The sequence below is a fragment of the Stegodyphus dumicola genome, chromosome 2 (assembly GCF_044657685.1).
Source record: "Stegodyphus dumicola isolate Sdum_Otavi_A_Nest chromosome 2, ASM4465768v1".
NCBI classification, from domain to species: Eukaryota; Metazoa; Arthropoda; class Arachnida; order Araneae; family Eresidae; genus Stegodyphus; species Stegodyphus dumicola.
The window spans coordinates 203061351-203085089 of NC_140769.1; the positions used below are offsets into that span (position 1 = coordinate 203061351).

Here is a 23739-nt window from a genome sequence, read left to right on the forward strand (position 1 = left end):
TAGGTGTAATGCAGAAATGGAGTGATTTTGCTTCTGGGCAAAGAGTGGAAGCATTTCTGAAATGGCTAATTTTGTAAACTGTTCACATGCTGCTGTGGCATGTGCTGTGGTTCACATGCTGCTGTGGTAAATGAACCATGCATGGCAAAAAGGTATTATCCAAAATGAGCAATATGGTGCAGCACAGGCCATAGATGACAAATGTGAACAATAGCTGCAGAGATGCATTTAGGCAAATAGACTTGTAACCACTGAGCAACTGACCACCCAGGTGAAACAAGAGGGTACCAACAGTACGTTCTCTGCAATAGTTCAATGACTGTTGCTCTGCATGGGCTTCAGCAGCAGATGCCTAGTTAATTCACCTATGCTGACTGTTGCTTATTGGTGACAAAAGGCTAAAATTTGCACAGCAGTACCACAATTGGATATTACTGAGCGCCAAAATATGGCTTTTTCCAATATCACAGTATTTTGGACAGCTGCAAATTGCCATATATGGTGTGAAATGTTTGAAAACCTGCAACATTTGCAAGAATCGTCCAAGCTGGAGGAGGGAGTATTATGGTCTAGAGAATGTTTTCATAGTATTCCCTGAGTGCACTCATCATTATGGAAGTCACAGTGGATAAACAGAAGTGTGCACCTGTCCTTGTGGACCATGTCCATCCCTACAATGCAGATTGCACATGAGGCTACCAACAAGCAAGATGGCATCTATCAGGAAGACAGTGTGGTATGTCATACAGCTTGCAGTTTTATGTGTATGTTTCGAACGGCACCAGGATGAGTTTATTGTACTCCTGTAGCCACCAAACTCACTGGACTTAAATCCATTTAAAATACCTCAGTTGGTTTCTTAGTGTCATGGATCCTCAGCTGTGCAACCTAGTGCAGCTGGCCACGACACTGGAATCAGCATGACTATGCATACCTGTGAGTACCTTCCAGAATCTCACTGATTCCCTTCCTCCATGTCTTGCAGTGGACTGTACTGTGAAAGGTGATTATTCTGGCTTTTTACAGATGATCCTATTAATGTGACTGAACTGTTTATACTAATGCATTTCCATAAAAGAAATTTTTATCTTATGTTGCACACAATAACTGCAGTCAGTTACTTTTATCTTTTTATGTATATTGTAAGCTATTTTCAAATTCCAGTGAAGAAACTGCTCATTTTTCATGTCTCTTGATCTGTTACCTAATTATTACAAGTGGTACCCAAAATAAAATGTGATAAATGATAATTTATCGCCACCAGGATTTGGTGATTAAGTTCCTGACTCTGTAATGTTTTTTTCTATCCTTGCCATGTGTCTTCATGATCCGGCTAGTAATCGGAAGTTTGAATCTTTGCAGCGCCATTGCTCATTTTTGATATCTTCTGTTTTGATAAACCTAATGACTCTACAATGTTGCTACTGTGTTGCTTTTTGATGGAAATTTTAGAGCATAAAGGGGTTTTTAACAATGAAATTTTAATTACAATTTATAATATCTAGAACAGTGGTCGTTTCATGTGACCGCCGGGCTTTTTAGTCTTTATATATATTATAAGGTATTTCTCCCACTTCACTAGCGTGCCTTCGTGGTGTAGTGGTTCTGCACGCTGGGCCGGTATTCCAGAGGTCTGTGTTTCGATTCCCGGCAAAGGCGGTTACATATTTTTCATCTTTTGTGCTTCCAAAAAAAAAAAACCTAATGACTGTACAAGTGACGCCCGAACTAAAAAGGTTGTGGATGATGATTCTCCGCACCCAGGATTTGGTGATTAGGCCCCCTAAAATCCTAGTCACCCTTTAAAAAGGGGAGTATATAAGGCATTTCTCCCACTTCCTTAGCGTGCCTTTGTGGTGTAGTGGTTCTGCACGCTGGGCTGGTATTCCAGAGGTCTGTGGCTCGATTCCTGGCAAAGGCGGTTGCATATTTTTCATTTTTTCTGCTTCCTAAAAAACATAATGACTCTACAATATAAGTGGCTTAAGTGTTTGTCAGCGATAGTTTATTGTTGCCACTTGGAAAAATGGGTGCGGAAATTAACGTTTCCACACTTTTTAATTAATATCTTGGCCGATTAAAGTTGTACGACGATGAGAATGGTATCGATGGATTCGAAGAATTTTTTGGAATCTGAAGATACGCATCTCGAATTTCAACTCGGCGCCGTTCCGTACATATTCAAGAAAAAAGAATTTGCCACGTAGACAAATCCCTCTAATAGGGAAAACCCGAGAAAGAAACTGGAAAATGTAGGGAAAACATAGGGGAAAATTAGTTTTTAATTAAAATCTTGGCTAATTAAAGTCCCACGAAGACGCATATGGTCAAAATGGCGTGCTACGGACCTGCGGAATCCAACGGTGTGCTTCGCTAAGCCCGGGAACCATCCATTTTGGAGGAGGTGTTACTTTACCCCATATATATATATATGTGGCTTAAGTGTCTGTTTGTCGCCGATAGTTTATTGGTTGCGTAACTGTATTAGCCAATGGGGTGAAGTTGCCACGGCACAGGGTTGCCGTTTCAATTGAGACGTAGGCAATTTCCAGTAAAACTTGCCTTTGCTATGGCCATCAATAAGTCTCAGAGCCAAGCGCTTAAGCGTGTTGGCATTTTTTACGTGGGCCTGCATTTGGGCACGGTCAACTTTATGTTGCCTGTCCTAGATTTTGTGAAAGCACGGATGTAAAATTAAAAATAGTTGATGGTTCTCTGCAAGGCGAGCCTAAAAATGATGTAAAGATCTACACAAGAAATGTTGTGTACGAAGAGATCTTTGACATGTGAATTAACATTTTATTATTCAAATCACCTTCATTTATTGAGCTAGCAGTGGCTCTTAAGAAATGTACCGCCAGTGGTTTCCTTCACTTTAAGCAAGTAGAAAAGGGAAACCCCGTGGGGTAGTAAGCAAAGGGACATCCTCGCCGCCTGCCCTGGGTAATTCAGTTTGAATTAGCAGACACCTTTGCACAAATAATTTTAATTACAATTTATAATATCTAGAACAGCGGTCATTTCACATGACCGCCGCGCTTTCTAGTAGAAATATAATGAAAATTATAAGTAATTTAATTTTTATACTTTACTTCAGTGTAAAATATTGGCAAAAATTACAGAGTGTGTTTTGTATGTATAAGGTTAAGAATAATAAAATTTGTACTTTTTGTTTTTAGGCTAGAAAAACTTAGGGTTCTTTTAAAAGAATATTGACAGCTCATCGGAGACTACTAAAAACCATAAATTAAATGTTATCAACTGTTGAATCTGATCCTCACCAAGCTGGGGGATAACTTGATGAATAATAAATGATAGTGTTGGAAAAGATAATAATTGATGAAGAATAAGTATTGTTCATATATTATACTATTAATAAATCAGTTGTTCATTTTGAATTGATTTACTAAAAAAAAATAAAAAGAGGTCAAGCTTGTATTCCATGGAACTGTTTGAAACCGCTATATAGTCTAAAATTACTGTTTGAAACCGCTATATAGTCTAAAATTACTGTTTGAAACCGCTATATAGTCTAAAATTATTTTTAGACTATATAGCAGTTTCAAACAGTATAGTCTAATTTTTAGAGATTATGTATTTCTTAAAATTAATGTTCTGTAACTGAATAATTGGACATCTTTATAAAGTGGAGCAAGTGAATTAAATAATTTTATTAGTTTGGAATAATGCATTGTTACTTGCTTTTTGTTTTTTAATCATTACTGCTTTATTGTGTGCAAAAAAATACTACAGCTTTGAAAACTTTGTTGTTAGATAACTTAAACAACCAATTTTGTTTAGTAGTTTTGAATTGGTTGGTTATGAAAATGAGAAATAATTAATGAAGCTAAAAAAAAAGTTATCAGTTTTTAGCTCTTACAAATCTTAGACAGTTTTAACTACATTTTCCCATATAATTTTGAAACAGTTTTGCTTTGAATATTTAGTAACTCATTTACCAAAAAAATATAAAAAAATAATCTGCATTCTTTAAATATTTTTTTAAATAAGCCTTTTTAATAATCTATATCTTTTCTTTTAGATGATGAAAGGCTCATATGTGATGAGGAAGTTTTAAAAAAGAGTGAAACATTTTGTGAGTCGTGGGGAGCAAAAATGGACACATGGTTGAAAGATGTTTTCACCCAGTGGGGAGTATTTTGTGCAACAAACCCAGTCCTAATTCTTTTAACTGGCTTAGCAGTTTTTGTAATGTTTGCATCTGGCCTTGTGTTCTTTACTGTTCGCACCAACCCAGTTGAATTGTGGTCAGCACCAAACAGTCAAGCACGTGAAGAAAAAGACTATTTTGATAATCATTTTGGGTAAGATATGTTGTTTTTTGTAAGATTAATCTAAAAAAAAAAAAAATTATTTTTGTCATATTTATGCCTACTAAAATGTTCTAAGTCTATCAAGTAACTTGTATTCCTTTAAGATTATTAGAATAAAAAGAGCTAAAGCTAGGAAATATTTAGTCTGGTATTTATTTATGATACAGTCCTCCTTAGTGTATTCATATGCCCATTTGTATGATATAATAATAATTATTCAATGTTTTTAGCATTTTTCCATTAAATAATGTATGGATTTCATTTTTCCTTTGATTTCTCTGAGAGAGTTAAAATGTTAAGTATTAAAGGTGTATGAGTATTATAAAGATGTGTGAGTTATGGAAGGAATGGTTAAAATGCCTTTACACTTCCTTAACAAGTTCTGTAAAACAAGGTTATTAAACAAAATCATTCCAATGATAAATCGTTATCTATTAACAAATAAATTTTATTTTTTGTAACATATTACACATTATGAATATTATACCGTAACACACATTTCTTTTTGTGGAGGAATTTTTTTAAAATAACCTTATATATATTATACCATAACATACATTTCTTTTTATGGAGGAATTTTTTTATCATCATGTATATATAAGGTTATTTATAACCTTATATTACATCATGTATATGTAAGGTTATCATATATATATAAGGTTATTTTATGTCTTAATTATAAGGTTATTTCTTGTAATGAACTAATTGATAAATTTGAAAAATGAGACAGCATTCATCTCAAAGTAGAAAAAAAATATCTTAATTATAATATTAGTTAATATTAGCATATATTTGCATATTCTAAATGTTTGACTTGGTTATAAAACAAATTTTTAGTTTGTGATGAATAGAGTTTGTCTTTACATTGAAAATGGTTGGTAATTTTGTATAAGTTGTACATTTGTATCAGATTTATCACATTTCACTTTATTATACTTTACAGTGAAAAATCCAGAATACAAATAAAAATATTTTCATTTACACTATTTGATAAATGAAAGTCACACAGACAGTCAGATACATTAAATTAGAATATTTACTCTTTTATTCAAAATTGTTTTGCAATTGGTGTTGTTTTAATGGGTTAAATTCTATATTATTAGTTATTGCATCTTTTATTAAAATGGGGGAAGCAACGGAAATTATGTTTAATTTTTTTTTTATTTAAATATGAGAGGTAAAAATTATTTCCTATACAGTTTCAGTTTACTGTAGTTCTTATATTTCATGATTGATTAATGTTTCTGTTAAGTAATGTTATTAACATATATTTTCTAGTCCCTTCTACCGAACTGAGCAAGTAATTATTACCCGGAAAACAAACACACCTGTTATTGCAGATAATTTAACCTTCAGCTCTGTTTTTGACAGAAGATTTCTTCATCAGGTAAATTATAATTATTTGTAAATTTTAAATGGGCGCAACATAATTTTTATGACAAATTGTTTGAAAAGTGCATGTCTGAAATTCTGAAACATGCATAATTAAGACTTCCTTTTTTAGGAGATATAGAATATGCAAAATTAATATGTATATAGGGGGACATATAATTTTATAAGATGTGTAAATTTGATTTTTCTGTGTCTATTTTTACTCTTAATATAAACGCAGATATCACATCTGCAGAATTTTTCAATCATATTCTGGAACGTTTTGCATCTTTAATACAACTTTGTAAAAGGTCTTAATTCTTTACTATTTTTTAATGATTTCCTTTTTTGTATAATTATAGACTGCATTATGTTTTTAAGTTTTGATTATAATGTAGTCATCTTTTTAATGTCTAATTCTAAACCAGATATCCAGCTTTTTGTCTCTATAATATAGATGTAATAATTTTATATTTTCCAATGTTAACAAAATTTTTTTTGCAATGATTACATTATACAAATGCTTGTCAATTTTATCTACAATTGACTGAATACTCTGTATTAATTGTCAGTAGAATGAGAATAACTTAAAATCAGCCACTGTTTTTCATCTTCAGTTGATTTCCTGTTCAGTTATTTTATCTATATTAATTTATCATCCTTATAGAATAGGTTTCTTGATTTTTTTTTTTTTTTTTAATCTGGGGTTATAAACTTAGAACCATATGCCACGAAACGGGATATATATATGCATATACCTGATCTGAATATTAAAGAAGCAGAAAATTATTGAATATTTCATCCTTCTTTCAATAAAAGCATCATGCAATCAAAAAAGTAATGCCTAAAATTTAATTTTAAAAGTATTTTGCTATTTGACAGTTAATCTTAAAAAATTAATTTTTGAATTTTTAGCTCTTTTAAAAGTCATAATTTTGTTGATTAGTAAAACATTACAGGATTTAGGGGGGGGGAAGAGAACTGTTTACTTGCAGTAGCAAATTTCTTAGACTTCTCTGAGTGTATATATAGTCCGCAAATTCAATACTGTATCTAATATAGCTGTGATTTTCTGTGTGAAAATTTTTATTTGTTAATTACACTTTTATTTGAGAGATACTTTTAATATGTTCTGTCCTTGATTAATGTTTTGGGCTTAATTATTCTTTTTTCCCCCTTTTAAGATTTTGGAGCTTCAGAACAGCATTACAAGTTTAACTGCTGTACGAAATAATAGAACTATTCATTTTGAGGATATATGCTTTGCACCAGTGACTAAACACAAATGCATGATTCAGAGTGCAGTAAACTGGTTTCAGAATGACCCTGCTCACCTAGATTACTATAAAAGCACCAAAGATTACCTAGAATTTTTAAACAACTGCACTTCGTAAGTTTAATTTCTTCTTTGTATTAAATGTTTAGCTTGTTTGAAGTTAAGTATGTTTTATTATTTTTAAAACATTTTTTACATTAACTTCCATTAATAATAAACAAAGAATAACCAATTAAAAATTTATGAAAGAAGAAATTATATATTTCATTTAAAAAAATTCTTAATTTTATTTGTATCAATCTGCATATTTATTATTGATAACTTTCAATTAATTAGTGAAATGCATGAATTATTTGTGTTGTTCATTTTAGTCATCAAATTAAAATTTTCTCTCTCTAATGTAACTACAGTCAGTACTGGTTGTAATGAATGATCCTTTTGCATCTTAAAGAAGCAAGACCTTATATCTAGTGTCCATCATAATAAAAATGGATTTCATATATTCTGATCATTTGAGAACTTTTTGTACCTCTGTAATGAGCAGTCATTATAATGAGCATTGCATAATACAGTTAATTTGAAGAAGTTTGTTGTAAAAACAGCAAAGCAAGGCTGGCAAATGAAGCTTGAAATATATAACTGCAGTTAAAAGAATTTTTTAACTGCTTTAACTATCACATTTACTGATTCATATATTTTTCATTCACACATGTTTTCCTCTTTAGTTTTATAAGAACAACGCCCTGAAATTTTTTTTAATATTCAAGTAGTTTTTTCTTCTTCAAGATGTTCAAAAGTGAACTGCCCTAAATTTTAAAATGGATTCACCCACATACATAATGGTTGTTTTTACCTTACTAATTGCTTTACTTGGGAATTTTGGGTGCATAGGCTCTGATTAATGAAATAATAGTGAAGAGTTTCAAGAAAATGTGGATATCTTATGCTCTTGGTGTTTCTAAAGATCATTGCATTTGAGAAGACACAATGAGTGTTAACAAAGACGATGACAACAAAGATAATTTCTGCCACTTAAGTGTAGTATATGATACAGATAGCATTTCTAGCAGCATTAAATGAGTTGAGGCTGTGTGAGTCATGAACAACAATAAGAGCAGACAAGATTCAGTATACAAGAAAGTAGAAATGAAAATATCTTATTAGCTGTTGTAATATTAATATTACTATGTATTCTTAGGAATTTAGGCTTCTTTTAAATAAATAATATTATGATAGTAACTGGTAGTTTATCCATGAATATTTTTCATTTGTTGAGCTCTTACTGTAACCAGATCCTTAAGAAATTAAATTGTTTGCATAATTTTTGCTTCTCAATTTTTGTTCATTAAAAATAGTAAAAAAAGGGGGGGGGAGAGAATATGCAAATAAACATAGTAAAAATTTTCTTTCAAATTTTCTATCTTTACTGTGTTAGCATTTATTTATAATATTGAATTTGTGATTGTCTTATTAATTAGATTTATCTATTAATGAAGTTTATCACATTCTTTTACATAAAATATATATTTTTCAGTTATGTGTGATGAATGTGAATTATACTTCTGTCCATTATTAGAAGAGTTTTTATTTGCTCAGTTTATCAGTAAACTTCCCAAGGTTAAGGTGACCTATGAAATAGTATTTAAAGCAAGAGTTGCATTTTAAATTTAATTATGTATATATTAATTTTTTTAATATGTGAAAACTTTTTAACATCCTCATGAAACAAAAATGCAAAAAAATATGAAGTAAATTATGTAATTCATATTTTTGCTTCATAAAGATGTTAGAGTTTTCATGTGAAAATATTCATATTTTAATTAATTTAATATTATGTACAAGTTTTGAAGTAACAATTTTTTTTTTTTTTTTTTTTTTTTTTTTTTTTTTTTTACATTTAAGTTAAAAATCAATATATCTTGTACTAAAATTCAAAAAATATCATAATGAACTGAAAGTTGAAAATTTACAGGTTACCAGTTAAGCAAGGTACATATTGTAATTTGCATGAAATTTGACATATGATTAAACAGTTATGAAACATATATTTAATAGAATTTGACAAATGTATTTATCTATTTTGTTATTTTATAGTAACATAAATTTTCTTTTGCATACATTTCATTGTTGCATATGAATAAAATGCTGGATATCTGAAGTTTTTAAAATCTTAATTCATATTTATTTCAGAAACCCATTTTTTATTCAGAAGAAAGGTCTGTCGTGCTTAGGTGAATATGGAGGACCTGTCTTTCCATATGTTGCACTTGGAGGAGTGGCAGATAAACATTATAATAATGCGTCTGCACTGATTTTATCATTTATGGTACAGAACTATGTAAAAGCTGAGGATAATGCTGATGCTATTGCATGGGAAAAGAGGTACTGAACATTATTTTGGTTAATGTCCTTGTTCATTGATATGCAGTTTAGTTTTATAAGATTTTTAAGAATGATTCATAGAATTGTACATAAATTAATAATTGAAACATTGTACTATCAGAATTTGGAAGTATCTGTAACATTACACATGTTATGTAATTTTTTCAAAGTTTTTTGGGAGGTGGAGATGATGTGCATTTTATGTTGTTGGAATTTGAAGTGCAGTCATGAAGCTGTATGAGTAAACATTATGTAAAAAAATATATATGTCACAGCATTAGAGCATATAGTCTTTTAATCCCTTCTCGCCGGGTAGCGCAAACACGCGCTTATCGCGGAGACCGGCAGTGTCTTATGCGAGCGTCTGTCCAGGGCTGCGGGCTTTTTTGCTATTAAGCCTAAATCCATGAAATTTCCAAAGTATCAATGCATTGTTTAATAATGCTCTATAGAGTATTTAAACGGCTTATGCTTTATAGATATTTTTATACTGTATACTTTAATTACCTTATTTCTTGTTTAAATGCATATTTTACACATTTTATTTTCATTACTCACCGTTTTATGACTTTTAACATTATACATATGAAAACTAAATATATTACTTAAAATTCTCTTTTCGTATGAAAAATTTGAAAACAGGGATCTACACACAGTCCTACGTTACATTCCTTGCACTCGTAATAACTCATTTGCCGTTTTGGAGGATTTTTCTGGCAATGTGAACAAACGAAGCATCGTCGTCTCATTTTCTTATCAGTCTCTTCCGAACAAAGTTTTGGAAAATGTCTTTCAGTTAATCTGAGTGGATTTAATGATTCTGCTGACCTTGGTGTGATTGCAACGGTAAAAACAGAAAGAATTCACGTCTAACAAGATCTAATTATTTTCTAAAACAGAAAGAATTCACGTCTAACAAATTTTCTATTAAAAAATATTTATTCGGTCTGTTTCTAATAAAAACAGAAAGAATTCATGTCTAACAAGATCTGATTTAAACCGAAATACCCAACGCTTTAGCGAAAATAAAACTTCTCTACTTACAATAAACAACTACCATGTGCGAATTTAAAGAGACGTCATAAATCACACCATTCGGAAACATTTATTTCCCCTTTAGTTTATATAATCAAAAATACATGTATGTGAGTCATGCTTCTCTCATTTCGAGTAGAAGGTCTAATGTACATGTATCTGAAACCATATGGACATACAGTGCCATTTTGTGGCAGAAATTATATATTTTAAAACGTTCCAGGACACTGGCACAAATACGTGATAGTCGGGGCTGAACGGGAAAATGCTCTAGCACGCCTGCGTGTCGGCCGGGAAGTGAGTGTATTCGTTGCTGGCACGTAGACGTGACAGTCGGCGCGAAGGGGTTAATTTATATGTAGCCTTCTTCTCATTTCCTAAGCTGAAATATAACTTAAAAGGGTGGTAGTTTAAACCATTAGGCACTGGTGTTGTGTTGATGCAATGGTCAAAATAAATGCGTATAAAAATATAACTACCAAAGATATTATATACTAGGAGATGATTTTGTGTAGGGAGTATTATGAATAGTATTTCTATTAAAAAATTGTCTTCAACAATAATTTTATTTATAGTAATTAGTCTCGTATTTTAAGCAAAATTTTTTACCAGTTATTTTTGCCAGAAAATTTAACGAAAGAATCGCCATCTTTATGGGTGATTTATTTTTAGCCTAGATCACTGCGTATCACAACATTCCATCAATCAGCTGTTTGTGTTTGTTTCGGAATGGAAGGGAAAACAGGTATTGCACTGGTGCTACATGTTGAAAAGAGAGAAGGTAGAGGGGGCTGCTTGGCAGCAGAACTGAATACATGTAAGGTAGAATCGTGTATCGGTTCATTAGGCAGTATAATTTCTGTGAAGGTTGTCCACCCAATAATGGGACACATGAAAATATGTATATAAACGATATAATAAATGGTAAATGGAAATGAAACACTGGTTGCTTTGTGTTCCTGTACGGGTCACCGTGGTTTGATGCAGGTTTATTATACTACATCAGTGAGGAAAGGGTATTCCCCTTTGTTACTCATGACCTTAGCTCTGCTTGATATTCATTCCATGCCTTAAAAATGCCTAGAATGATGTACCTTACATTAAAATAAGCCCTTCAGAGATTTTTTGATGAAGAAACACATGATGATAATGGCCAGAATCAAACTGATATTATGCTTTGATATTTATTCAGGTAAATCGACAGCTCTGATATTATTAGAATATGAAGAATTTGATCTTGGTGGTGGTGATAAATTTGCTCAATGGTGTTGAAACTCCCGTCAATCATGCTATTTACTTTGATAACTTTTTTACATCATTTCATCTTCTGTGTCATCTAAAAAGTAAAGGTTTTATTGCTTCAGGAACAATTCAAGAAAAACGCATGCAAATGTGCTCACTAGAAACAATGAAAGACAGTGCTTATTATGATTTCCAGTATGAAGAGAAAAACAAAATAATTTTTGTCCGAGGGAGTGACAGTGATTGATTCAACATTTGTTAAAATTCAGGCATAAAAAGTGTTTTCCCGTTAGAACAATACAATGCCAAAATGGGAGGAGTCAATTTTTGTGACAATTTAGTAGCCAATTACAGAATAAGTGTTCATGGCAAAAAATGGTGGTATCCCTGACAAATGCATGGAAAATATCACAACTTCCTACTACTAGAAATAAAAGAAATCTCTTTTAGATTTCAGATGCGAGATTATGTTATTCCTTTTTGCAAACCTATATTGAGAGTACAGAATTAGCCAGAAATACTGTAATTTTCGGAAGAAATGCCGCGGCGTTTATGTGTTTAAAACTTAAATTTTCAGCGGGTGCGGCGTTTCTACCCATGCGGTGTTTAGGTGCACTAAAAATAAAATATTTTGTATGATGGTCATTTTACATAGTTTGAATAACTTTGTCATTGTACATAGTTTGGATGGCCTTGTCATTGTACATAGACTGGTGCTGTTCCCCCACAAAAGACCACTCATTTGCTTTTTGCGAACGTTATTTTGTTTACATTCTTTCCCTTGAATGGACCTACATGCCTTATTCACCCTAAACGGAATTTCAGAACAATAACATTCTCTCCCCTTTCAAATCAGCATTCTCATAATAGTCTCTCTCCTCTGCCATTCGATGAATCTTCCAGGACCCATCCCTGCCTTTTCTACAATTTTTTTCAAAAGCGTACACGACTCCACCTGCCTCACAATAACAAACTCTGACCTGACGTATTTCCCCTTCAGCACGAATTTTCTTGGCATTCTGCCAGATACAGATCCCATCAGTTTGGGTACAAATACTTGTTGAATAGTTTTTAAGTAAGAAGGGAGCGGAAAATTTTTGAAAATGGCACAGAAGCTATACTGCTGGTTTTAAGCTTAATGTAATTTCACGTGCTGAACAAATTAGAAGTAGAGCAGCAGCTCGAGAGTTTTAAGTGGACGAGAGATGTATTCGACGTTGGAGAACTGAAAAAGAACTTAAAAATGTGTGTTAGCTTGTGCCACAAACGGTGACAAGCTAAGACCGATGATCATTTTTAAACGAAAAACTATTCCAAAGGGAGATTTTCCTAATGACGTAATTATTTGTGCAAAAGAGAACGGCTGGATGTGCAAAACAATCATGCATGAGTGGCTACAAAAAGTTTGGCAGTGTCGTAAGGGATCTTTTTTTCAACCAAAAGGGTTATTGATAATGGATTCCGTGTATGCTCATTTACTTGAGTCAGTGAAAATCAGATGTCAAAAACTGTCTACGACCGTAGGAATAATTCCTGGTGGTTTGACAAAAATCTTAAAAGCATTAGATTTGTCAGGTAATTAATCCTTCAAAGCTGAAGTCTGAAAGCGGTGGCAGTGTTGGATAAGTGAAGGATTGCATACGTATACCAAAAGCGGCAAAATGCATATAGCATGTTATGAAGAAGTAACAAAGTGGGTAGGAAGTGCATGGAAATCAGTGAAAACATCACCAATAATAGCAATGTTCAAAGAAGCTGAAATTATATCCTCAGATAAGGAGACTGTAAACCAAGAGGATGAATGTGATGATCTGGAAGACTTGGACTTGGATCAGGATTTACTAAATCTTTTTAATTCAGATAGTGAAGAATCGGATTTTGATGGCTTCATATGATGTATAGTTTGCTGTAATTCCTTTTGTAAGTAAAATTTAAAATTTCCTTTTGTCATCCAAATTTAATATTTCGTTGTTGCAATATTTTTTATAATATAGTCTGAGTATTACAAATATGGACTTCTTTAGTGGGTAAATATAAGTATATTCGTGAACATAAATATATTTTCAACATTTCTTGCCTTTAATTTATTTTTGAGTTATGGTTTCATTTCATGCATTTTTCTTAACTGATATGTCATATATCAGGGCATAGGTTGAGATTTTGCATCTGTACGGCCCACGACGATGTCACGCGCAATTTAATCTATTGGGGCGTTTCTGTGTAATTTAAATTTTTTTCCGCCATTTTTCTTGAGTGCGGCATTTACGCTGATGCGGCCTTTCTTCCGGAAATTATGGTAGGTCAGCAACAGGAAGACCTAGTAAAATTCAGCATTCAAAAGCAAATGTATGGAGATGGTAGGCATTTGATTGTAATGTCCGAGGATAATGAAAGACTTCTTTCTTTGTAAAGAATGTCATTGCCACACTGTTTGTAGGTGCAAAATATGTAGTGTAGCTTTAGGTCATGATTGTAGTGAAGCTTTTCATGCTTGAATCTTTCATTTGAAAATAATCTGTATTTTTAAAAGAAGTACAATGTAAATTTTAATATTAAATTAATTACAAGTAAGGTGATTTGTAGATTTATAAAATGTTATATAGCTAAAAAGTAATCCAGTGCTCCACTCAAAGAAAACTTCACATGAGTAGAATCATACTCACTGAACTTCCGCATTCTACTTCTGCTGACATTGTGCATAAATAACACAAATATAACATTGTGAAAACATAACACTCTATTATTTTTTCACACATAAGTGCATTTTTATAAAAAATTTCAGTGTAAATTTATGTTATAAATACTTAATTTAATACTTAATATTATTTGTATAAGAAAAAAAATCATTCCTTGTTGTTTTGACAGTTAATGGGTTAAAGAGTTACTTATCTGCAACAAGTCATCTATCTAGTCTAGTTGCATAGCTGTTTCTAACAGCTTTAGGAATATTGGCAAAACATTTAAGATTCTAAAAGTAACTTATTAAAAAATATATATATTGTGTATGAATTTATTTGATATGTTTTTATAAGCAGAATCTAGGAACTTTACAATGCCTTTTATGCAAAATATGTATAATTTATTTATTAAATGTAGTAAATGACCAGACCATTAAAATTGTCTACTCAATATAAAGTAAGTACTTCTTGTGCTGCCATGAAAGTTCGTATCCAGTGCTGCACGCATATTCATGAACTTTCTAAATGGTGCAGCATTTTGAATCTGCATAGGAAGAATTGGATTTAAACAACATTTGTTAGATAAATTTGCATAATTAATTATTTTATGTTTTCATAAACTTTCTTTGCTACTAGTAACCTTAGCATTGGTTGGTTATGGAATACCCAGGTCGCTGGATTTGATCTGGGGGGTTTTGTTTTATGTCTGCACGATAATCAGATCCAACACCTTCGAATTTCTTCCTATAGTGATGTGAAAGAATTAGTCTATCAAGACCTAGTTACAGTTGCACTTCTTCATGCTATATGTACTTAGGTGAACACCATGCTGCTGCAACATGTGCAGTCAGCCATTCCAGGCATTTTCCATACATACCTTAACATGCACAGTTGACAAACTGAACATCTTCCTATGCGAACTTATGTAAATACCAATGTTCATATTTCCAATAAAGCTTCCCCCCACACCAGATATGATGTCATACTTTTCTTTCACATTTATCTCAAGAAGTATGGATCACACAGGTACAGTTCTGTAGGCACTTTTTATGCATTCCAAGCGAAGAATCTGGCTCTGCAGAGATTAGGTGGTCTTGATGGGGCACCCTGTATTTTATGCAGAAACAGTGAAATCTCTGTTCAGATGGTTTTCTTGATATTAGGCATGAAATGGTGATGTGACATAGCCATTTATAGGTGTTGCTATGGAGAAATATTATACCAATTTATTTCAGTTTTAACTGCTAAAATAATCTCCATGTTTCATCAGGAAAAAAATGATGTCATAAAATGGACTGCTGTTGATTTAATTCAGATGCATGTGCATCTGCTACTATTAAAATATCGATAATAATCTGTTGTACTAAAGAAAGTTATCTGTGTGTATAAAACAGCTGTTTTTTTTTTTTTTTTTTTTTTTTTTTTAAGGTTCATTGAATTTCTCAAAAACTTCAGTAATCCGGATATGGAATTTACCTTCTCAGCAGAAGTATGTTAACTTTGATATTTTTATAGATTTAAATAATAAATTATGTGAATAATTTATTTTCACATACTTCCTTATGCTTCAAAAATTTTATAAGTGATAATCCTATAGTTGAGAATATGATGATGAATTTGATATTAGTCTTTTTATTGCATACTCATTTCCTAAAATTTTTTTTTTCAATACCCAGAAATAATTTTATTAAAATGAGAAATTATATTTTCTATACCCAGAAATGATTTCATATAAATGAGTTCTTTAAAACCTTGTAAGGATGAATTAGAGAGAGTGAAAATGTAAATTATGTCTTCCTCAATTTTGAAAATGCTTATGTATTAAAATATAAGTAAATTATAATGCAAGTTATTATATATATATATATCGAAACAGATTATATATGATGAATTTTAAATAGAAAAATTAAAAATAAATCTTAACTGAATAAAGAGTCAAACTATAAAAATTTATGTGTATAATTATGTGTATACAGTCAAAAGTCGTTAATTCGGAATGATCTATAATCCGGACCTCGAAACTAAAAAATTTCTGCGCATGCGCTGCGTTGACACATGTGCATAGGCGTTTACGCGTGCGCGTAAGACCTTTTACAACTGCGCATATGAGTGTGCGCAAGTGCAGAATACGTTTTCGCATGCGCGTTTTATGTATAATGGACGTATAAGCTAAAATTATCTAATTATCTATTTCAGTTAATGTTGATGATTGCGTTGTTCCTTAATTTTCGAATTGGATCCGGCTTATTATTTTTTGCAGACTGTAAGAGCAATTTTATAAAAGTAAGCTTAAACTTACGATTATATCAAATAGAATTTCCGATATATATTTGTTAATATGTAAAGGATCTAAAGCGAAAGTATGTTTTGAAATCCGAAATCTGTTTATCACTTTCACGCTGCTCAGCGGGGGGGATCGCCGCGGCGGGCGCGTAATGAATTGGAAGTTGATCTGTCAGCACTATCCTTATCTTCAGCGCAGATGTTTTTATTTTATTTGGCTTATAATTCCTTACCAAATGTAGTATTTCATCTCGATATGCTCCGTCTTTGATATGATTTAAAACAAGTTCCTCGTCATTATAATTCACTTTCGATAGCGAAGAAAGTGACAGAGGTTATTGAAAACGAAAAAATTTCGATTGACAAATTAGTCGGTGTTCTGGACATAGCAATTATAGGACTTGAACAGCGGAACTTTGTAACTGAACAAGAAATTATGTCTGTTTAATAGAATTAAAGAGTATCACATGAAACGAGGCAAAACTTAAACAACTTACATTGAAAGAAATGTTTAATAAAGTAAACAAATAAATATTAAGCTTTTTCTTTTTGCAAATTTTGATACCCTTTAGATCATAATTGTTCTGTATTTCATAAATTACGGTTTCATATCGTTAATTTTAGAATTTCTGCATGCCATCTTACTAGATTTAAACTGATGATCTATAATCCGGAATCGCCGAAGTCCTGACGAGTCCGGATTAACGACTTTTGACTGTAGTTCTAAAAAAAATTGTGCATTGGCTATTTACATATTCTTCATAAAAAAAAGGTTGATTTCGAATTGTGTTTAGCTGCATTTGTTATATCTAGGGTGAAAGGAAGTTATCTTTTTACTCTTTTCTATTCCACATGGCATTCCATTATAGTATAGTCACAGTGAGAAATTAAATTATTTTAAGTCATTTTTGACATAGTATTTATTTTCTGTTGTGATTAACATAGTTTATAAAAAATTCAGTCTTTTTTTTAATCCACGTCTTCTACCAAAAAATGGCAAACTCATTGGAGACTTTGAAGAGCGCATTGGAAAACTTAATTGGTGACTCATTTTGCATCCTAGTGCATACTTTCAAAATGGTTGTGCATTAAGAATCACATGCAAAAGTATTCAACCAATAAAATTAAAAAGAAAGGAAATATTTGTAAGTTTCCCAGAAATTATTCTTTTTTTGTGTGCTTTTGTTTTCCCTATATAAACAGCAATCTTTTTATCACTTAAAAAAAATCAGAGAATTGCATAAGCTTGGCACTGTACCAGCCAAAATAGATATGTGCTTTTGCATACCTGTGCACACACCAATCTCTTTTCACTTAATAAAACATAGAGAATTGTATAAACTTAAGATGTACAACACAAGATTTGAGAACCAGACAAAACAGATAAGTGCTATGGGCATACCTCAGTTTCATTTTTGTGCTGTTGTTCTCCCCATGCACAAAATGATCTAATTTTATTTAAAAACATGTCAGAGAACTTCACAAATTCAGTATTGTACAGTACAAAGTCCGTAATTTGGACTCGTTGGGACTTCGGTGATTCCGGATTATAGATCATCAATTTAAATCTGGTCAGATGGCATGCAGAAATTATACAATTAAAAATATGAAACCGTAATTTATAAAATAAAAAGCAATTATGATCTAAAGGGTATCAAATTTTACAAAAAAAAAAGAAAAAGCTTACTATTTATTTGTTTACTTCATTAAACATTTCTTTACATTACGCTCATATGCTTTACGTGCATGCATAAAGCATATTCGCATAATGTATGTGCATTCTCTAAGCGCATGCGTAAAGTTTGTGGCTTTGAGGTCCGGATTATAGATCATTCCAGATAATGGACGTCCGGATTACGGACTTTGTACTGTACAACTTTGGTATTGCACACTGGACAAAAAAGATTAGCAACATGCATTAGGGTTGCCACAGACCTATTTTGGCAGCATACAATTTTGTATCATGAATGCTTTTTTATGACTTTTCAGTCAAGGTGCAGACAATTAGAACATGACAAAATTTTTTACTACTCTTATAGCAATATTTTTTGTTTAGAATAATTGTTTGCTTAACTGTTATCCTCTTCCTTCCTATACTAAATGTAAAAATGCACAAATTCTGCATACTATATTGTTACGAAATGTATAGGCGCGGTAAGATGGCTTCCGCTTACCATGCAAAGCAGTTTTGGGGTTGCCATAAAAAGGCAATAAAAGGTAGGGTTGCCACATTTGGTGAGAAATTGCCCATTTGGTTACAAAATTGACGATATGCCATGGATGGACGGAGAACCTTCTGGAACGAATTCTTACCGGTTTAGCCCAGAATGTTCTGAAACACAAGCCAAAAGATATATAAACCCTGCTGGTCCGCAATCAGTGAGGGTGCCTTGTCGAGTGCGAGATAGTGAGTCTCGAGTTAGTCTGTCCATGCGGAGTTGATCGAGTTGAGAGCCAGGCAGCGAGTGCCAAGTGGTTCCTCGAGTGCATCGAAGAGTCTCTTAGATCTTAGTACTTATTATCGTGGTTAGTGCATAGTCGAAAGTGTATGTTAAGCTCTGGGAACGACTCAACCGAAGAGTCAGGAGCTGTGCTCTGTGTGTTGTGAAGTGCATCGCGAGTTGTAGCGTGGAGAGTCTCAAGAGTACGTAGAGTTCTGAGAAAGACTGAGCAAAGTCGGGAGCTGTACTGTGGTGCTTTTCAGTGAAGCTGTCTCCACCACCAGCCTGATAACCTGAAGGCTGTATCGCTGATTGTTTCAGCAAGTGTATAGTAAATCTTTGATGACTATAAAATGTGACTTTGGAGTTGTCCTGATTAATACCGGCCAATAAAGTGCATTCCGATATTCCATCAAGTGCTCTTGTCGTTATTCACTTCAAATCCACGCGAACCCTATACGAACGTGAAAGAAGAAAATAACATTAACTGGTGTCAGAAAATAGCGCAGCAATATAATTTCTGGTAGTTATTTATTCAATTAATACTTCTATATTTCAAACTGAATATTGTAGGAAATTTACATTATCCCTTGCTGTAGTACATCTCACTATAATAATTGCTTTATTAAAAGTGAAGAAAATGCATTAAAAAAGCATGAATCTTATTTTAGAATAGAAGAAAATGGTGAATGTTCCATTATTCATCATTTTTAGTCTTTTAATTCTTTAAATATATTGGTACAGTACCTGCCACTTATTAAACTCTGGCTAATAAAATCAGCCATTTATTATATTCAAATTTCCAAAAGTTAAAAAAATTATACTAAACACCATTTATTAAACTCATATCTGCCACTTATAAAACTCAAATTGGCAGGGACAAATTCTTAAGTGCCAGATTCTTCAAGTTGTAGCTATCAAAGCTGCCTGCAGTTAATCAGTTTAACTGATTATGGACCATGCTTATTTATCATTCAGGTATGTAGTGCTTAATAAAATGGGTTGACCAAAATTTTTATCTAATTCCTTGCCTTTGAGATGCTGATTTTAGAGCTTTTTGTTCAGACTGAAGTTTAGAGAGGCAGATTTTCTTTAGGTTAATAAGAGCAGTTTTCTAGAAGTGTTGTAAATGAACAAGTGTTCATTCCTGAATACTAGCCGAAAGAGGTACAAGTGTAACTTCAGCATCCCATCTTCTTAAGGTTTCCATGTTTAAAATCTTCCCTTTGAGATGCCTACATATGTTCACAGAGAGTTTCCAAAAATAAACCTCCTGACATTATAAGGTATTTTCCCCCTCTTTCCAGCATATGTTCATGCACTTGGTGTATATTCAGAAGGTCCCTCCCTGTTCAAGTCCTGGCAAGGATGCATATTTTTCATGTTTCATGTTACAAAATAGCCTAATGATGCGTCTTATTATAATGACTCTACATTGGCATCTGAACTAAAAAATGGTGGACAATAATTCGTCACCACCAGGATTCGGCAGCTGGATTCCCCTAATCTCCAATCGCCCTATAAAAGGGGGGTATGCAAAGTATTTCCCCCTCTTTCCAGCATGCCTTCATGGTTTAATGATAGCTCACTCGGCACTTATTTAAGAGGGAGGTCCCGGTCAGAGCATTGCATTTTTTCATGTTTCCTACTTCAAAATAGCCAAATAATGACTCTACAGCATTATCATATATTAACAGTGTTTAAATGAAAAGGGAATATAAGTGTTTTCTGAAAGAAGCAAAGAAAACATTGGTCATGTTTGTAATCATGAAGTGACAGATCAGATTAACAGAGAAAGAGCAAACTTTCCACTGGCTAAAAAAATCAGTTTTGGAATTGAATAAATCCCTGAAAGACGCATATTTTTATATTGTGTCCTTAACTTTCAACATATTGATGCCTATGAGAAAAGATTTAAGTCTTGTAACATACTAGCTAAATGAAAGTTTTTTTTTTTTTTTTTTTTTTTTTGTTGTTGTTGTTGGCTTGATCTGTATTTGAACTGGGAAGTGATTATTCACTAACTTTAACTGTCTCAGTAACAACATGTAGAAGGTGTGAAAAGACACTTTTATTGAACTCAAGAAAAGTATTTACAGTTGACACTCCTGATGCTTCCAGGTTCATGCCATTAATTTTGGCAGCAACTCAAAATAAAAATGTAAAGCGGATGTTATTAAGCTGAAATTATACTTTACTGATTGCAAGGAATTTCATTTAATATAGCAGATGCCCTGTTCCTTAACTTTCTGATTTGAACCAGCTTATTATTTTTTGCAGGCTGTTATTATTACAGCAATTTTATGAAAATTAAAGTCTGAAGTTTTGATTATGTTAAAAAGAGTTTCTAATCTGAAGCTGCAAAAGGATTTACAAAGTGAAAGCATATTTCGATGTCCATTAAACAAAAAGTGGAATTGCAGCAAAAAATGAATAAAGTGTATAATAATTATATGTTAGTCAACTGTATATGACATAAGAAACCAGAAAAAGGAATTTTTTTGTGATTCCAATTCTTAATTATGTCACATTTTTCGTAAACAAGTCATTTGACTTCTCATAGTATTTAATTTTCACTTTCATTCAGTTTCATTTATTCAAGGATTAAATTCCCCTAACACTCTCCAGAAAAGCGTTCTCTTGCTTTTTTCGAGCGTGTTTCTGGAATGTAGTGCTTCAAACATACTATCGCCTAAACATCTTCTTTGGTCACTTTCTTCACTATCGGAAGCAAATTATAATGACGAGGAACTTGATTTAAATCATATCAAAGACAGAGTACATCGAGATTAAATACTACATTTAGTAAGGAATTATAATCCAAATAAAATAAAAACATCTGCCCTGAAGATAAGGATAGTGCTGACAGATCAACTTCCAATTCATTGCACGCCGCGGCGTGAAATTGATAAACAGATTTCTGATTTCGAAACATACTTACGCTTTGTAGATCCTTTACATATTAATAAATATATATCGGAAATTCTATTTGACATAATCGAAAGTTCAAGCTTACTTTTATAAAATTGCTCTAACAGTCTGCAAAAAATAATAAGCCGGATCCAATTCGAAGATTAAGGAACAATGCAATCTGCAACATTAACTGAATTAGATAATTTTAGCTTTAGCTTATACCATCCGTTACACATTAAACACGCATGCGCACATGCATATTCGCAGCCGTAAAAGTCTTACGCTCACTCGTAAACGCCTATGCGCATGTGTAAATGAGACGTATGCGCAGAAAGTTCGTAGCTTTGAGGTCCGGATTATAGATCATTTCGGATTACTTGTGTCCGAATTAACGACTGTATATGACTAATTCAGAAGTCAAACAACAAAAATCAGCGTTATATTTAAAAAATTTTCACAGGACTAGTTTCGATGGTTTTACCGAACCATCATCTTCAGCTGCAAAACCGCAAATGACTGTATATGAATTTAAAAAAATCTACTCTTGCCCGTTGTTTTGTGGGTGGTGGTCGCACTGTGAAACCACCGCATGTCTAGGACTTTGAAACTTACCTAGGTAGTAGGAAAAAAAAACTTACCTTTTCCCGTGCGCTTTTCCAATAAATGACGAAATTTACGAATTTTAAGAAAAAATGCATCTAAGAATTGCATAATATATATATTTTTTCATTATTTTACAAACTAAATTGTCAGAAAAAATTAAAAAATAAACATTTATGTAATTTTTCTATAGCAGTGAAAGTATAAGTACCTACATAATAAGGACATTTGGCTACATAGATTAAAAATCTCAGTAAAATAAGGATAAAAAAAAAGACTCTGTTTTTTTTTTTTTTTTTTTTTTTTTTTTTTTTTTTTAATATTTTTTGTGACACTGTTCAAAGCATGTTTTGTCTTTTTGGTACATGCATAGAGCCACATTGCACGTTTCGCACATGTATCTTCTTCTGTGATGCTTCTTCCTTGTGCTACAAAATGTACACTGATTGGATCTAAATTTCACTGGTATATGTCCAGCATTATTTAGTTCTGTTCATCTGGCACATGAAATTTGTGGGTTTTTTATGTTAATGGGGGGAGGCTTGGTCTTTTTGGCCTTGGTACGGATCATTCGTTTCCCATTCACACTTATTTTATTCGTATTTCTTCTCAAAATATTCAGAAAATATTTTTAATTTGAATAAAACTTTACACGATTTCTATTTTTTATTACAGCAAAGTATATTTACATTAAATTTAAACCACAGGAAATAATTTATAAAATCACAATACTAGCTTGGGGAGCAAGTGTCTTAAGGTCAGAGAAAAGTCTCTGGAAAAGAAAGACCTTTTTACTGGGCAGGTGCACAAATTGTTTAGTAATAAAAATAACTCTGTGATTTCAAAACCCCTTATCTATATCTGGGTAAAAATAAACATTCCTATTTGAGAAGCAAGCAAAAGCCATTGTGAAGAGCAGTGGTTTCAAGGCGCGACCACCGAGCCTCTAGAGCATTGTGACACAATGCTGTAGTGGTGCAGTGGTCGCGCCCTGAAACCACAAAGCAAATGCCATACATAGGGTTTTTTTTATATATGCAGTTTAATTGTTGCTATTTTATGATAGAAATCATGATGTGCGATGAATAACTTTTGAAATTTAAAGTTGTTTATATTAATAAAAGGAAGTTATTTTGTCTCATTGAAAATGAATTTTAAAAGGCATATGATTTGAAGTACTAAGA

At 32.4% G+C, this 23739-nt stretch overlaps 1 protein-coding gene across 4 annotated transcripts in view; it reads left to right on the forward strand.

Moving 5' to 3' along the window:
• The window catches only part of LOC118185884 (NPC intracellular cholesterol transporter 1-like), a 149474-nt gene that overhangs the window by 41473 nt on the left and 84262 nt on the right, over nt 1-23739 (forward strand). For all 4 annotated transcript variants that reach the window (XM_085811644.1, XM_085811643.1, XM_035355806.2 and 1 more), the window contains exons 6-10: nt 4043-4325; nt 5613-5721; nt 6890-7095; nt 9172-9363; nt 15747-15807. In XM_085811644.1, coding sequence (XP_085667770.1) covers nt 4043-4325; nt 5613-5721; nt 6890-7095; nt 9172-9363; nt 15747-15807 — 851 coding nt within the window. The remainder of the gene's footprint in view (nt 1-4042; nt 4326-5612; nt 5722-6889; nt 7096-9171; nt 9364-15746; nt 15808-23739) is intronic.